Source organism: Bos mutus, chromosome 15 (genome assembly GCF_027580195.1).
Source record: "Bos mutus isolate GX-2022 chromosome 15, NWIPB_WYAK_1.1, whole genome shotgun sequence".
Taxonomy (NCBI): domain Eukaryota; kingdom Metazoa; phylum Chordata; class Mammalia; order Artiodactyla; family Bovidae; genus Bos; species Bos mutus.
Window position 1 is genome coordinate 362,478 of NC_091631.1, and position 16,546 is coordinate 379,023.

Here is a 16,546-nt window from a genome sequence, read left to right on the forward strand (position 1 = left end):
CCCCGAAGGACGCAGGTCCCACGGGTCACGCGCGCCGAGCCCTCGGCCCGCCCCCAAGCTGATGAGAGTTCTCTTCCCCCAGGCGGGCCTCGGAAATGAGCGCAAGTCCATCTGCAGTCTGCATCGGTCTGCATCCGAGTAGGTAAACTTGTTTCAAAACGGGGAGCCAGGGGAAGGGCTCCCACTGATAGAAACCGGCTGAGCTTCTCAAGTTGCAGAGGGGTCTCCCCTCCTTCCCCATGGGCTTGTCTGGCAGGGGCTGGGGCGGGCAGCCCCCTGTGAACGTGCCCTGGAGACGCATTCTCCTGCCAGAGCCCGCCTCCCGGCCTGCCCCGGAGGTCCGGAAACCAGGCCCCCTGAGATACAAGCAGTGTCCAGTCCCCTTGCCGAGGTTTCCGGCACAATCTAGGTGGGAATGTTGGACGCCACTCCGTTGTGCTCACTACAGTGACTCCGCCACGCCTAACTCTGAGAGGGATCCCAAAGACCCAACAATCCAAGAAAGCCGCCCGCCGACCCTACGACTCACACGGGCAGAGGACGGCTGCTCGTGTGTTTTGTTCACAAGTCACCGGTTTTCCGTGTAAGGCGCTGCCCTCGGTTATGGGGGGAAACAGCACTGAAGGGGCCCAAAGGTATCTTCCTGCAGGTCCCAGGCTTGGGGAGAGGTCTCGGCAGGCCAGAGCGCGGCCACTGTGCCCGGAAGGGCCCGTGACGAGGGAAGCGGGACCGACAACGATGGCGGTGTCCACCGGCTGTCACCCCGGGGGTGGGGTGCTCCTGGCACCCGGTGAGCAGACGCCAAGCCTGCAACCCGACAGCCTGGGGGGCACAGGGCGCTCACCCTGCAGCCACGAGGCCGGGAGGAGGGCTGTGCGGGCTGAGGTTGTGCACGCGAAGGGCCGGGGCTGGGGGACGGCCTCGGTCCAGCAACGCCGGAGGACCTGGGAGGCGCCTGCATTATGGGGGTGCGGCCTAGCGCCCACCGGGGCCCTCTGGGGGTCTGTGCTGTACACCTCGGGGGGTGCCCACGGCAGGGAGAGCGGCGGGAGCGGCACGTCTGACCGTCTCGTGGGGGGTCTCACGCCTGCACTTCCCGAGAGCATGGGCGATGAGGGCAGCCTTGGGCGGCAGGAGGCCTGGTCCGCACCGGGCCGCTGCCTGGACACAGGGCGGGGGTGCAGGCCGAGCACTTGCGACCCTGACTCTGGTCGACTGGGGCGGCAAGTGTAGCCCCCCACCTGGCCCAACCGCGGCCACTTGGTCCATGGCTCGGAACTCCTCAGCCGCCCGCCGCACGGTGCCCACGCACCTCGTGGGGACCCCCTCTTCCCAGGGCCCGTCTGCACTGGAATCTGCAGGCCTGCTCTGCCGGGGCACCAGGCTGCCCCACACAACTGTGGAGACGGCCCTGGTGCTCCCCACTGTGGCTCAGAGCAGGGCGTGCGCCCCAGGGCAACCCCGAGCAGGAGAGGAATCCAGGGGCGCTGGACGCCAGGGGCCGGGGGAGGAGCGTGGAGTGGGAGGGGGGCCGGGGGACGGGCGGGGGCGGGGTGGGGGAGGGGCTCGGGACCAGGCCACTTGGAGTCTTGAGTCTCCAGAAAGCAAGGTTTCCACAGGAATGTGGAAAAGCAATGACGTATGGAATGAGACTTGGGGAGTCAAAGGAAAAGCCTTTCTTAACACTGAAAATATAAAACATGTATGAACTGCCTGCCAATCCCTCACTTAGTGTTCATATTTTATTGGATTTCTTGGGAAGACACCTTTTGTTTCAGATTCACATTTGTGGGGTCAAGTGTGCCGAGCATCTCTTCACCACTGTCCTCAGGGGTCAACTGCTTTTATTACAGAAGCGTGACCGAGGGTTAGCTTTAGTCAGTTAGCTGTGTTTATTGTGCTGCTGTAACAGGGAAGCTGACTTATGCCAAAGGAGGAACGGGCTGGCTGGTGGGGAAGCAGACGGCAGACCCGGCGCAAGATTAGGCCTCACGGAGCTTCTGGGGTGGTCCCGTGACTGGGTGGGCCTGGAGGACTAGCAGGCACTCAGGGCTCTGAGACGGCTCAGCTCAGCCACGCCTCGGTTAACGTCAGTCTCAGTACCCTGAGGAGGAGGGGGTGGGCGGTGTGACTTAGCTCTCAGTACCCTGAGGAGGGGGGTGTGACTTAGCTCTCAGTACCCTGAGGAGGGGGGTGGTGTGACTTAGCTCTCAGTACCATGAGGAGGAGGGGCAGCCGGTGTGACTTAGCTCTCAGTACCCTGAGGAGGAGGGGCGTGGTCTCCCTTGGCCCCGCCCCACCCTGGGGGAGGGGGTGGAGGAAGCAGCCCGCCTCACAGGCCCTCAGGAGGAGGCCGCTTCGCACTGTCCCACCGAAGCAGCGAGGCGGGCGGGGTCAGCTCGGCGGTCCTGGCTGGGCCGCGCATCCCCCGCCCGGTGACCGCCAGGAAGGACCCAGGGGCCACGGCAGCAGGAGACACAGCAGACGCGGCCGTGAGAACCTCCATGAGAACCTCGGAGAGGCCGGCAGGGGTGGTGCGTGACCGGGACCCGGGAAGCGCGCGCAGACGCCTCGGGAGGCGGGGAGCTGCCGGAGCTGCTTACGGGGAGGAAGCCGCTTACCCAGTTGGGAGGTGTTGGTGAAGTAGATCAGCAGGGTGGACTTGAACTCCTCAAACACGATGATCTGCGGAGAGGCAAGGGTGCCCCTGAGACACACGCTCGGCCGAGGCCGGGTGGTGTGGGGCGAGCACGGCCCCGGGCGGGGAGAGGTGCAGAGCGGGAGGTCACCTCATTTAACCCGGGCTTGAGCCAGGGTCCCGGCACGTAAAGCGTTTCCTGGGGCCCGACGTTCCAGTAGCGCCCCAGGTTCTGTCCGTTGATGAAGACCACTCCTTTCGTCCAGCCCTGGAAGACATTGAAGCAGAGTTGCAAGACACACACACACACACCGGACGCAGAGTGCGGCCACGGCCACACTCAGCGCGCAGGCCCAGCTGCGGCCCTCGGGGGGCAGTGACCTGGAGACTGCGCTACTACCCTCGGCCCTGGCTCCCGCTCCGGGCCCCCAGGAGGGAGGCCCTGGTCCCACTCGCCTTCCATGCGCACCCGCCTCAGGGACAGGTACTGCCGTGTCCCCACTGCCGTTTCCCACCCCGCCCCACCCAGGACACAGGGCAGCAGGCAGCTTGGGCACGTTTCCTTGGCCTCCCTCCCCGCCCTGAGTCAACACCGGGAAGGGGCAGCCCCCCGGATGGCCGTGGGGTGGCGGTCTCCTGGGACGGAAGCTTGGCTGGGGACACAGCCAGGAAGACCACCACTCACCTGCAGGCTCATGAAGGTGTCCTTGGGTTGACTGCCGACTCTCAGGAGGGCAAGGAAGAATGCAGGGCCCACAGTGTGGAGAAAGCTGGGCTTCCAGATGTTGGGAAGTTTCCTAGGGAGAGTCAGCCCAGTGGACAGGTTACACGCTCCTTCACAGCATGTCAGCTGTGCCTTCGGAGGGCTGTCTCCTCTCTGCTGAGCCCAGTGTCCCCTCCCATGGCCCATTTGGGGTCCACAACGCAGCAATGAAACAGCAGACCAGGGCTGCAGAGTGGGGCAGTGACCACTCTGCCCTGGACAACTAGGAGACTTGGGGTCACTTCCTTCAGTGTTCTGGGTCTCTGCCTCTTGTGTGAACACAAACAGGTCCGGCTGGCTGGCCCCTGGTCTCCCCATCTGCGATCGGGCACCTAGAGCCAGTGGTCGGCACCCACCTCTGTGTGAATTTATTCTGCATCTCCAGGCTGTAGATTTTAAATTTTCTCAGTGGAGAACCGTTTAGATAAATGTTTCCAGTGAGACCTGCAGAAGAGGGAGAGAGGACACCGAGGCAGGGAAGCTGCAGAGAAGTGCCCCTAACCCCTGAAGGAGGATGGAGGAGGCCAGGGAGGATGGGGAGGATGGAGGAGGCCAGGGAGGACAGAGAAGGCCAGGGGAGGATGGGGAGGATGGAGGAGGATGGAGGAGGCCAGGGGAGGACGGAGGCCAGAGAGGATGGGGAGGATGGAGGAGGCCAGCAAGGATGGGGAGGACAGAGGAGGTCAGGGGAGGATGGGGAGGACGGAGGTGGCCAGGGAGGATGGGGAGGACGGAGGAGGCCAGGGAGGATAGAGGAGGCCAGGGGAGAACGGAGGAGGCCAGGGAGGATGGGGAGGACAGAGGAGGCCAAGGAGGATGGAGGAGACCAGGGGAGGATGGAGGAGGCCAGGGAGGATGGGGAGGACAGAGGAGGCCAGGGAGGATGGAGAGGACGGAGGAGGTCAAGGGAGGCTAGAGGAGGCCAGGGGAGGACGGAGGAGGCCAGGGAGGATGGGGAGGACAGAGGAGGCCGGGGAGGATGGAGGAGGCCAGGGAGGATGGGGAGGACAGAGGAGGCCGGGGAGGATGGAGGAGGCCAGAGGAGGATGGGGAGGAGGCCAGGGAGGATGGGGAGGCTGGAGGAGGCTGGAGGAGGCCAGGACACAGGCATGGGCCCCAGGGAGGGACCATCAGTGCTCCCAGGGCAGCACTCGGCCCACTCTGCTCTCCGAGGGCCTTTCTGCAGCCTCCTCCCGGAAGAGGCAGGGCAGTGCACGTGCTCAGTGCTGGGAGAGCACCTTAGGGGGAGCCTGGGGCAGGACATGGCCCTCCTCCCCTTGAAGCCCATTCCGTCATGCTCCCAGGCTGGGCCTCTCACTGACCGGGAGCCCCCGCCGCCTCCAAACCATGACCCGGGCCATGGCTGCGTGGGCCAGGGAAGTACCCCAGGTTGCCCTGGCGGCCCGTGGTCCTGGGCCCACCTTTCCTCTCCTGGTTCATGCTGGTCCCGGAGGCAAGCCGGCCTTGGTTCTCCACCAGGATCCGCAGCGTCAGGAACTCCTTGTAATGCTGCCCAACACACACCAGCTGGAGGGAGCCGCTCAGGCCTCTTCTGGAGACCACTGGGGCCCCCCCAAGACTGGGACGATCTCGGAAACTGGGGGCTGTCAGAGGGTGGTGCTTGGCACCCTAGACCTCAGCTCTGGGCCAGGCAAACCCTGCAGCTCCTCCTCCACCCTCCTCCCATACTGGGCCTGTCGAGAAATGAAAGTCCTTGAACATTCTACTGGAGACACTTCTGAGGCTGGTGCTCAACCCAGGGCTTTCTGAGCAGCAAACACCCAGGGTGGGACCATCCTGCCGCCCCAGGAGAAGTGCACAGCTTAGCCCTGCGGAGCCTCTGTGAGGGGCGAGCCCAGGGCCCCAGGGGGCTGGAACCATGGGGTATGTACATCGCTGGGAAGAGTCAGCTTCTGATGCGCGTCATCCAGGACTCCTATGTACTTGTCATCCAAAAACACCTGCCAAAGAGAGCGGGGAAGACTGTGGGGTGTGGACAAGGCAGGAGGGGTGAGGCACCAGGGCCCCAGGGGAGGACTAAGTCTGCCTCTGGGAAGGCGACACGCTGACACCGGTCCACAGAGAGGAACCCTGAAGGCGGATGAGCCCAGGGGTGTGAGGAGAGCCCTGAGCACCTACGGGGGCCACGGGCACTGGGGAGGGGGGCGGAGGGTGGCGGGCACCATGACGGACACCACGATGCACATGCCTACGAAGGGCCGGCAGGGGCTCCAGGGCAGAGACGCCGTGACTGTGTCCCCACCCCCCCCCCACTGCCCACCATGCTCTGTCTGCCCCCGACGCCCCCGCAAGGCTGCTCGAGCCCCACAGGACAGAGAAGGGCACACAAAGGGCACCGCAGAGGGTCTGAGTTAGGTCACAACTTTCCAAAAGGAGTCTGACTAGGAGACTGTAAAAATCAAAATCCACGAGTATCCAAAATGTCCATAGTACGCAGAACAAAGGATTCACATTTACGCATACTAGGGTCCCAAGATGAGAACTACAGGCTCGACAGTCACTGCTTGAGTGAGCACGGCTGAGTGACTAAAGCTTATCCTGCAGGAGTGGCAGCCGCAGTGCACACACAGTCCCAGCCCAGGTTTGAGGAGGACACAGCCCGCCCTGCGCCCGCAGGTGGGAGGAGCTGTTCCCAGACCCAGGACCACGACGGAGAGCGGTGGGGAGGGCCTGGGAGGGGGCAGTCAGGACGGGACTCGCCCTGGGGAAGGAACTCAGGGGGCCCCACGAGATGGGGACACAGTGAGCCCTCTGAGACAGGAAGGTCAGGAACGGGGTCTGATGGCTGTGCCGCAGAATTCTAAGACCGTGCGCGACGGCCTGGGTTTGCAAAGAGCAGCCAAGTGACGCGGCTCCACCAGGGAGACAAGGTGAGGGAGAGGCCTGGGCTCGGTGGGGTGGCCACAGCTTGGGTGCGGGGCTGGGGTTGTCGTTCCTCTAAGGAGCTCACGACGGGTTTGGACGTGTTGAGTCTGAGAAGTCACAGGAACGTACATCCAAGTGAAGACACGCATTCAGCAAACAGCAGGGAATGAGGGTCTGTGGCTAAGAGCTCACGATGAGTGCAGGGGGACACAGATCTTGGGATGACGGGACCACAATGGGCAGGAAGAGCCTGAAACAGCCCCTGCACAGAGTGCGCAGGAGGGCGCCCAGCGCCCAGCGCCCCTGTTTTCTGGGCAAGGTCACTGCACGTCTCTGCGGCTTCCTTGTTGGTAACAGGTACCTTAGATGGGTGTTTCGAGAACTAAACGCGCAGATCCGACCATGACGTGCCAAGGAAACATCTGGGGCCTCTGCCCGAGGCACGGGGTGGGGGGGGGTGGCGTCTGCGGCCCCTCCCAGGTATCCTCCAAGAGCGGCATCAAGTGCACTCAGGCTTCGGCGGGCAGCCCGCCGGGACACCCAGTGCCTTAGACCCATGGGAGCAGTGGCTGACATGTGAACACCAAGCGTTTCACTGAAGGGATCAGGGGTAAGAAACAAGGGCGGTTTCCCACAGGTCAGGAAGAGGCCAGCCTGCTGTTCAGACGTTCAGCCACACAGCGGGGTCTCGGCAGCAGAGAACGGCACCCTCCGCCCGCCCCAGCCCCCTACCTGCCCCCGATCCTTCACATGCCCATCCGAGTTTAGGACGCCTCCTCTGGTGATGACGGTCTCGTAAAGTATATACCCAGCAGACTGGCCGCTACCTTCGTTCACGGACAGCTGTTCCATGGAGAGCGACCCCGTGGACCTCACGGGCTCCTGCAGAGCCAGGAGTGGAAACCAGGCTGAGGGGCCTCATCACAGGCCAGGAAGCTCAGGGAGCACGGGGCCAAGTGATCACCCTGTGATGACGAGTCTGCAGCAGCCGCTCGGCGCTTGGCAGTGACCAAGAGGGGCGGGGAGGGGGGTCCCCGAGGGAGGGGATGGATGTATTGGGCTCCCAGGTAGCTCAGCAGTGAAGAACCTGCCGGCAGTACGGAGACTCAGGAGGTTCCATCTCTGGGTCGGGAAGACCCCCTGGAGGAGGAAATGGCAACCCACTCCACTACTCTTGCCTGGAAAATCCCACGGACAGGGGAGCCTGACTGGCGACAGTCCACAGGTCGCAGAGTCAGACACGACTGAGCGACTCTGCAGTAATCTAGGTCTCCTAATCTGAACTGTAGAAGGGACTGAAACCGCGAAGACTGCTTTCTGCCCCCATGTTCATTCCTTCCCCCGCCGAGTCCTGAGCTCACGTCCATGAGCAGGGGACTCACGTCATCCTGGTGAATCAGGGTGTCCCACAGGGATATGAAGTGACCTGCGGCCAGGGGAGCGTACGTATCCTTAGGTCTGTGGTCTTGATGCTGGAAGCTGGGAACCCCTGCAAACCACAGGCAGGAGGCTGGCTCCTTCCCCAGCGCCGTCCAAGGGTGCAGCACCCTCTGCTGCCCCTGGCCAGCCTGCCCAGCACCACAGATGGTCCACGGGGGCAGGGACCGAAGGGAGGGAGTCCTCCTGCACCCAGAGGCCTGGCCTGGGCACCCTGTTTGTCAGAATCTTCTGAAAGCCAGCGGGGGAGCATGCGTGCTCAGATTCTGCCCCCTCTCCCGACTTCCACCTGGACACGCGCATCTTGTGGCTCTGGGGAGGGCCTGGACCCTCTGGTTTCCACCGACGGCGGGGCTGGGGGGACTGTCTCGTGCAGCCCGAGTCCCCAGCCCCTGAGGATAAAACGCACTGGGGCGAGCTGGACTCCCCCAAGGACCACGTCTGCACCCCGCCCCCCACAGCCCAGAGCCCTCTGGAGGGCGGGGCGGGTACCTGCGTCAGGGCGAAAAAACTCTTGAAATACGAGATACTCAGGTGTATAGCCTCCGTCCTCTGTCAGCAGCGCCCCATAGTCTGAGAAATAGAAACACATTCGTCACCTTCCCTAAAGAGGCCCAACTTCCGGGGGACTTTGGCAGCTGGTGCTGAGTCAAAGGGCCCTTCATGCAGCAGCTCTGGGAGGAAGGCCTTGAGGCAGGAAGGTGCCCGATGCCAGCTCCCTACACTCCCCCAGGAGGGACAGATGGCAACCCCGGGGGGTCAGGAGCCCAGGCTGGAGCCCAGCGCCGGGACCCGCTGGTTTCCAACCAGACCCCTTCCCCTCTCTCACCCTCGCTGCCTGCTTGGTCCCTGAGCAGAGTCGCAGACTGGGGGAGACCTAGTCATCAACACCCAACACCCGGGATAGGGGGATCAAGGGAATGGCTTTCACAGTGAGCCGGGAAGAACCAAGGCTTGTGGAGGGAATCTGAGTCAGTTGAGCTAAGGTGGAACCTAGAGCCTGTTACAGAGAGTGAAGTCAGTCAGAAGGAGAAAAATAGATCTCATATGTTAACGCACACACGTGGAACCTAGAGAAATGGTACCGATGAGCCTAGCCGCGGGAGGAACAGAGATGCAGACGCAGAGAACGGCCGTGCGGGCGTCCAGGCGGGCTGAGAGCCGCGTCTCCACAGACCCACAACCGTGGGTAGGACTATGGCTCGTGGGAAGGTGCGTCTCGCACCGGGAGCTCAGGCAGCACTGTATGCCCACCTGGAGGGTGGGCTGGGATGTAAGGATACCTGTGGCTGATTCATGCTGATGGATGGGGGGAAACCAACACAACACCGGAAAGCAGTCATCCGCCGATTAAAACTAAGATTTTTACAAAGGCTGCACAGTGGACGGACAGAGCTAAGCCACTAGCTTCTCTGCTTGCAAAGGACCCGACCCGAGACTGCAGAGGCGGGGCAGCCGTGGGCAGACGGCGCGGGACCGGCCGGGACTTGCCGTAGCTGGTGACCATAGGGAGGCGATGGCCGGGGAACGCGGCCCCGCCCATGAAGCCGAAGTTGGTGCCTCCGTGGAACATGTAGAAGTTGAGGGAGAACCTGAGCTTCAGCATCTCCCGGACACTCTCCATCAGCACTGCAGTGGGCGGGGAGGGGGGAGCGGAGCCTCGGTGACTTCAGGACTGAAGTGGGTCGTGGGGAGGGGGGAGGGGGAGGGAGGGGCCAGGCAAGAAGGGAGCGGACCCTCGGTGACGTCAGAACTGTCACCGGTGGGAGGCGGGGTAGGGGGGAAGCGAGGGGAGGGTTGGGGGGTGGGCAGGGGAGCGGAGCCTCCCTGACTTCAGGACCGCATGTGGGGGGGCGGGGGAGGGAGGGGGAGGGGGGACGAGGAGGGGGGGGAGGGACGAGGAGGGGGGGGAGGGACGAGGAGGCGGGGGAGGGAGGGGGCGCCCCGCGGTGCCATCAGGGCCCCCCGGGTCTGATCTCCCCAACGTCTCTGTCTCCGGGTGTCCAGCTCGTGCCTCTGAAGCACGGAGCGACCTGTGCGTATTGGTCTAAAATCACCGCCCCAGGAGCACGACCCTCCAGCCGCCTCCCGCCTGTGGCTCCTCCCGGAAGGCGGGGCTGCCAGAGGATCTGGGGCCCACAGCGCCCGCTCCCGGGTGGAGCCCCACTAGCTGTCCCTGAACTGCCTCCCATAACAGCTGGCTCTCTTGACTTTAGAGCTTCAGTCCAACAAAGTCACTCCAGACAGAATAATCACCAGATCACACTGACATGCGGGGAGACCCTCCCGTGTGGCTCAGACACAGCATGCTTACACAGCCCACAGACACAGACACGGACACGGACACACAGACAGACACACAGACACTGAGACACAGAGACAGACACACAGACAGACACAGACACACAGACACAGACACTGCACACAGGATCCGCCCGCCCCGTCAACCTCAGGGACCCTAATCAGTGGGCGGGAGAGTCCCGCCGACACCCACCCTCAGAGACGAACAGCGCGACATGCGACTCACTGTGCAAGTCCAGAGTGTTCCGAGGAGTGCCCCATCCGTCCAGAGACCTGGCGGTGTACACCGTCATCATGACCGGGCCCGGGCCCTGCGGAGGCAGAGAGCGGACGCATTCAAGCCGGCCATCACGCGGCCCGCCTCACCCGCACGCATCCTCACGGCCCCCGACTGCTCTCAGCACAGGCCCAGCCTGGCCTGCCTCTCATGGTCTCACTGTTCCAGCTTTGGAGAAATCTCTTCATCCCCCTGACCAACCCCAGGAGAGGTCTCGTAGGGAAGCACCTGACCCAGAGGAGGCACTGGAGATGTCAAGAACCAAGTGCCAGCAATGCAAGCCCAGCGAGAATCCCACACAATCCCCGGCTCCTGCTCCGCCCTTGCCCAGCCCGAGCCATCCCGAGGCCCTTCCACCACCCCAGCCTGAGCCATCCCGAGGCCCGAGGCCCTCCACCATCCCAGCCCAAGCCATCCTGAGGCCCTCCGCCATCCCAGTCCAAGCCATCCTGAGGCCCTCAATTGTCCCAGCCCGAGCCATCCCGAGGCCTGAGGCCCTCTGCCATCCCAGCCTGAGCCATACCAAGGCCCTCAATCGTCCCAGCCCTGAGCCATCCCAAGGCCCGAGGCCTTCTAGTGCCCCAGCCCGAGCCATCCAGAGGCCTTCCAGCGCCCCAGCCTGAGCCATCCTGAGGCCAGAGGCCCTCCTCCGTCCCAGGCCTTCAGGACCTACACGCTCCGCATTCAGGCTCACACACTCCATAGTTAAAGTCAACACTGCTCCTTCGAGCTCTGAAAGTTAATGCAGGCTTGGAATGTCTGCTCTCAGTGAGGGGACCCTAGCCCCCAGCCCCCCACAGCATTCACATTCCTGCCTAAGCTGATAAATGCTTCAAAGAAAGTAAGGCAAAAATAAGTAAACTAACAAAACCACTGCCAACTTCGTGACCACAAAATCACGTGACCTTTTCACTCATTTCTGCCTGGCATCCTGTAATTTAACATTTTAAAAATATTCTACTGAATTCCGGAGATAACGTGCTCTCTCCTTTAAGGCTGATTCAAGCCTCCCAGGTGGTGCTAGAGGAAAAGAACCGCCTGCCAATGCTGGAGAAACAAAAGTCACGGGTTCAGTCCCTGGGTCAGGAGGATCCATTGGAGGAGGGCATGGCAACCCACTCCAGTGTTCTTGCCTGGAGAACAGAGGAGCCTGGTGGGCCACAGAGTGGGGCACGACTGAGCACACGCACACAGATGGAGGCTGTGCGTCTTAAGTCCCTGCAGCTCCCTTCCTCCCAGCCCCACAGGACCCCCACAGTACAGATCCTCACGTCGGGAAGGGTCTGTTACCTGAGGGCTCTGGCCATCGCCCCATCCTTGGGTGGGCACTGATCCCTGCAGACACCCTGCCTTTTCAGGTGATGGTGAATTCATCACGAGACAGTATATTCCATTTCTGGAGAATTCAGATTGCAAGAAAGTACAACCCCTACATACAGCCAATAAAAGTTTTGTTATTCCTTTTACCCACTGAAATTAATTCTGTTCCCTAGTACCAGAAAGAATTTCCCCTTTTCCGTGAAAATGCTCCCAAATTTTGAAGACGCCACCAAATGAATCTTCCCCTAATGTGAGATTCACTCCCAATTCCTTCTTTCACTTGTTTTTTTTTTTGGTAGGAACATCTATATCATATTCTCTCAACAAACGTCACTTCAGCGATTCAGGGCTGTTTACCACCGGGCTCAGTTGTGCATCCCAGACCGCATTTGCCCTGTCGGCGCTTGTGCCCTCCTCCAGCGTCTCCCCGTTTCCCTGGCGCCCCGCAGCCGCTGCCGGCCACTCTGCGGCCGCCGTGGGAGTCTGCTGCTTTCTGCCGGGGACTCCACACCAAAGTGCCGCCACGGTCGTTATTAGTCTCTCACTGTCTGGCGTATCTGCCAGGCTCAGCGCTGTCCAGGCTCATCCATGGGGTCACAAATGACAGATTTCCTCCTTTTTAAAAGCTGAATGTTTTCCACTCGATACACGTGTCACTGTCTTCATCCGTTCATCCCTCCTTATACAACGGGCTTGCTTGCACACCGTGGCTGCCGTGAGGCGTGGTGCTGTGAACAGGCAGTACACGCAGCTCTTCAGGATGATAACTCTGTTTCCTCCCTGAACACCTACAGGCGAGCCTGCTGCATCAGAGCTGGTCCTATTCCCCACGAACCTCCACACAGACCTCCACAGTGGCTCTGAGGAGGTGCTTCTTTGCTATGGTCGAGCAGGTCTTAGGGCACAGTCCCCATGAGCCTTCAGAGCCGGGTGTTCGAGAACCCACTGTTCGGGTAGGAGTCCAGGAGTTAGGCATCAGGGGTGGCAAAGGCTGAGCTGGGGGTTGCCTCTGGTGGCCCAGCACTGTGTCGGGTGGAGTTCTCGGCAAGAGTGCGTCTCAGCCTTTCCAAACCACTCTGATGCATGTTCTCGTTCTTCCGCCCTGACCCTCTCCTCACCGGAGGAGTTCAGAGGGCAGGGAAAGAGCACGGGATCTGGAGGCAGGAGGACTGGGTTTGAACCTGGGTTATTCTGTTAAATGACCGACCACAGATGATCTCAAAGCAGAAATTTTCCCTTTCTGAATCATGGTTTCCTCACAGGCAAGCTAAGGATAGGACCAGTAGCTTCTTACACGTAAAGTAAGAGACAAACATTAAAAATGGGGGGGGGGGTGTAAACTAAACGTATATATAAATATTCTCAGAGAATGTTTTCTTAGCTTGCGTTACCAGCTTTCTCCACACTTGCCTTGTTGACCACCTGTCTCTTACCACTAAAATGCAAGCTCCAAAGTGCTGACTTTGTAGGCTCCTTCCCTGCTTTATCCGCAAGGCCTTGACAAATAAACAGCTAACTGGCACGTTTGCTGCCCTTGTTCAGTTGCTAAGTCCTGTCCAACTCTTGTGACTCCATGGACTATAATCTCATCCAGGCAAGAAACTGGAGCGGGCGGCCATTTCCTTCCCCAGGGGATCTTCCTGACCTAGGGATCGAACCCACAACTTCTCCTAGGCAGGTAGATTCTTTACCACTGAGCACCTGGGAAGCCCAGCTGGCACACAGAAAGAAAGGAAGTGAAGTCGCTCAGTCGTGTCTGACCCTTTGCGACCCCACGGACTGTAGCCCACCAGGCTCCTCCGTCCATGGGGTTTTCCAGCAAGAGTACTGGACTGGGGTGCCATTTCCTTCTCCGGGGATCTTCCCGACCCAGGGATGGAACCTGGATCTTCCGCATTGCAGGCAGACGCTTTAGCATCTGAGCCACCAGGGAGGTGACAACCACCAGGGAAGAACTGGCCCCTAGCAAGTGCTGAAAACATTTACTGGCTGATTTATCTGATGAATAAACGAACTCAGTTTTAGGACGTTATTATAGTTAGGATATCATTTGTAACTGCTGAATCCCCACTTACTATCCCATATTCTTCCTCCACCACCATCACCATCACCACCATCATCACCACCAGCATCACCACCATCACCATCACCACCATCACCACCACCATCACCATCACCATTACCACCATCATCACCATCACCATCACCACCATCACCACCATCACCATCACCACCATCACCACCATCATCACCACCAGCATCACCACCATCACCATCACCACCATCACCACCATCACCACCACCATCATCACCACCATCACCACCATCACCACCATCACCATCATATTCTGAGTGTCTGCTCTGCCCCAAGAGTTACATTCCCTCTCCATGTTTTCTCGGACTCCAGTCCTTGCAAATCTCTGTACTTCTTGTACCATTTCCCTTGTACAGACCAACAGCCCTTGGTGTTGGTCCAGTTGTTAAGTGGCTGGATACTCAGCCCTTTGTATCTTTGCACTCTTCTCTAAATCTTAGTTCTATCTTAGACTGAAGAAGGACAGAATCAGGGAGATAACTATTTTTTTAGAATTCCAGGCATTGTCTTGTCTTGATGGAAATTAGGAGAGTGTTCCCTTCATTCTAATACTGCAGAGCTTGGACAGGTGCAGAGTGAAGCATTCAGCCACTGATTTCTTTTGGTGGGAGAGATCTGTGCACCCTCTGATTCCCCCTAATGCTTCTATTGGAACCAGCACTTCCTACTGAATCCTGTTTATTTTTGTTTCTTGTCTTTCTCATTGGACCACAGGTAAATGTGAATGAGGCTATTCATTCAAAGGGTAAAAACTTTTGCAAACTGACTTTAGGTCCACTTTGGTTTAGAAATCTCAATAAAGGTAGAACGTTACCCATATTATCAGGCAGATTGCTATGGCAAAAAGTGACATCTGCTTAGCAAATTGCACCTGGAATGGGGAACAATGAGTGGTGTATAAACTCCTAGTGGGTGTCATGGCTTCCTGTGTGCAGGGTATCCTGAAACCAGAGGCTCTGTTGGCAGAGCCAGAAGCTCAGGCTATGGAGCCATGACCTGGGGCCCCAGCTGTTTCCTAGTGTTGCTCCCAAACTGGGGGGCGGGGGATGGTGGAGAGGGCATAGCGCCTGGACTGTGGGGGGAGCAGAGCCCCGCCCTTAGTGAGGACACTCAGCGCTGAGGTGCGCTGGCTCTGCCATCCTGAACCCTCCTCGGGGCTGTGGGCCAGGCTTTGTGGGCACTTTGATGCAACTGCACCTCAAACCGCCCTCAGCAGGCATTTCCAGCGTGTAACAGAGCCAAGTTTTAACTGAGCGAATCAGAGCTGAGAAGTTCCTGAACATCTGAGCCAAGTCTTCAGCTGAGATGAAGGAAAACACCCCGCGCCTCTGAGCTGTCCTCACCTGAGCTGAGGAGAGGTGTTCGTACGTTTTCTGCCTTATGCTCTTCATGTGGAGGGTGGCAAACACTGTGGAAGGAAGGGGAGACCGAGCCGGGGTCAGCAGCTGGCGCGGTGCCACCGCCGCCCGCAGACACCGCCCGCGACGCCCGCAGACGCTGCTGGTGAAGACGAGGCCGCGTGTGTCCACAGGGGCTCGAGCAGCACCGCTCAGGCTCACTGCGCCTCTGCTCAGCCTTCACCGCGAGTGACCCGAGGACAAGAAGGGCGGAGTCACCCCGTGTGCTGGTGGATAAAGAGCCCGCCGAGAAAGCCGAGCCCGGGCGAGCGGCCGGAGACCTCGGGCCTGACTCCGGTCTCCCGGGCCCAGCGCAGGACGCTCTGTCTCTGCCACCGCGAGGTGAGCGCCACCACGGCGCCGGGAAGAGCGGGCGGAGGGCAAGGCCCGGGCCAGGCCGGCTAGAGAAGCCCACAGCACCGCTCTCCAGCTCGTTCGCGTGACCCTTCCTCCGTCCTGTGCGCCCACCCATGTTTCCCCCTGTAACTCTCCTGACGTTTCCTCGTGGCTTTTATGCCCGGACTCTCCGCCCCACGCGCTCCCGGGGCAGGTCTAGGGCAGGACTTTCTCTGGAACCCTGCTCTCTCCCGGAGGTTCGGGCCTGGCCCAGAACAGCGGCAGAGATGCCTCCGCTGCGCCCCGGGGCCGGAGGCCAGCAGGGAGATGCGGGGCCGCGAGCAGGGCCCTGGTTCCTCATGTCGGGGCCGCGGGCGCCTGGACACGGCCTGGCCCGGGAAATGGGGCAACGGAGCCTCAGACAGACCCTCAGACTCAGCGGGCGGCGGAGGCCGGCAAAGCCGCCGTGCATACCGGTCGGTGTGTGCCCCTTCAGGAGTCCCTGGCCCGTGTCCGCCGTCATGAGCATCGTCTTGATCCCTCTGCTCAGCAGTGCCTGTGGGACAGTCGGGAAGATGAACTGTGGTCCATGGCCCTGGGGGGCGCGTCCCAAGGAGAAGGCGAGGGTCGGAGCACCAGAATGAGCTGAGGGGCGGGAAGGAGGCCTCACCACCCCCCACTCCTATTGCTGGTAAGCTGTTCAATGAGAACAGCCAAAAGGGACTTAAATGCAACCATCAGCCAAAAGGGACTTAAATGCAACGGCCTGGAATGGACACCAACCACATTCCAAAGACAAGAATTTTCATAATGGATTAAGGAAAACAAATTCTTCTAATTATATACAGAGTATGTACCTGAAGTACGTGGATACAGAAAAATCAAAGATGAAAGGCTGGGAAAGCCTGTACTATACAAACACCAACCAAAAAGATCTGTGATATCCACAGAAGGAAAAATTACTGTGAGTCACTCTGTGCTTACGTCAGAGTCATGCAGGTGTGCCAGGCCCCCGTCTGGGGGGAAAGCGTGGAAACACCAGCTGCACTTCCGTCGCCTCATCCAGTGCGGAAGAGCAGCACAACAATAGTGTGCG

The 16,546-nt window shown here is 60.2% G+C and overlaps 1 protein-coding gene across 1 annotated transcript in view; it reads right to left on the reverse strand.

The window, feature by feature from the left end:
* Positions 1-2,035: 2,035 nt before the first annotated feature.
* LOC102269590 (beta-galactosidase-1-like protein 2) overlaps positions 2,036-16,546 on the reverse strand; it is a 30,329-nt gene continuing 15,818 nt past the window's right edge. The window contains exons 7-22 of the mRNA XM_070383231.1: positions 15,925-16,006; positions 15,061-15,125; positions 10,252-10,336; positions 9,216-9,353; positions 8,217-8,297; positions 7,649-7,713; positions 7,020-7,169; positions 5,294-5,362; positions 4,823-4,910; positions 3,758-3,845; positions 3,324-3,435; positions 2,790-2,906; positions 2,622-2,685; positions 2,373-2,512; positions 2,218-2,301; positions 2,036-2,104 (exon numbers count right to left, since the gene is read on the reverse strand). Coding sequence (XP_070239332.1) covers positions 2,036-2,104; positions 2,218-2,301; positions 2,373-2,512; positions 2,622-2,685; positions 2,790-2,906; positions 3,324-3,435; positions 3,758-3,845; positions 4,823-4,910; positions 5,294-5,362; positions 7,020-7,169; positions 7,649-7,713; positions 8,217-8,297; positions 9,216-9,353; positions 10,252-10,336; positions 15,061-15,125; positions 15,925-16,006 — 1,497 coding nt within the window. The remainder of the gene's footprint in view (positions 2,105-2,217; positions 2,302-2,372; positions 2,513-2,621; positions 2,686-2,789; positions 2,907-3,323; positions 3,436-3,757; positions 3,846-4,822; positions 4,911-5,293; positions 5,363-7,019; positions 7,170-7,648; positions 7,714-8,216; positions 8,298-9,215; positions 9,354-10,251; positions 10,337-15,060; positions 15,126-15,924; positions 16,007-16,546) is intronic.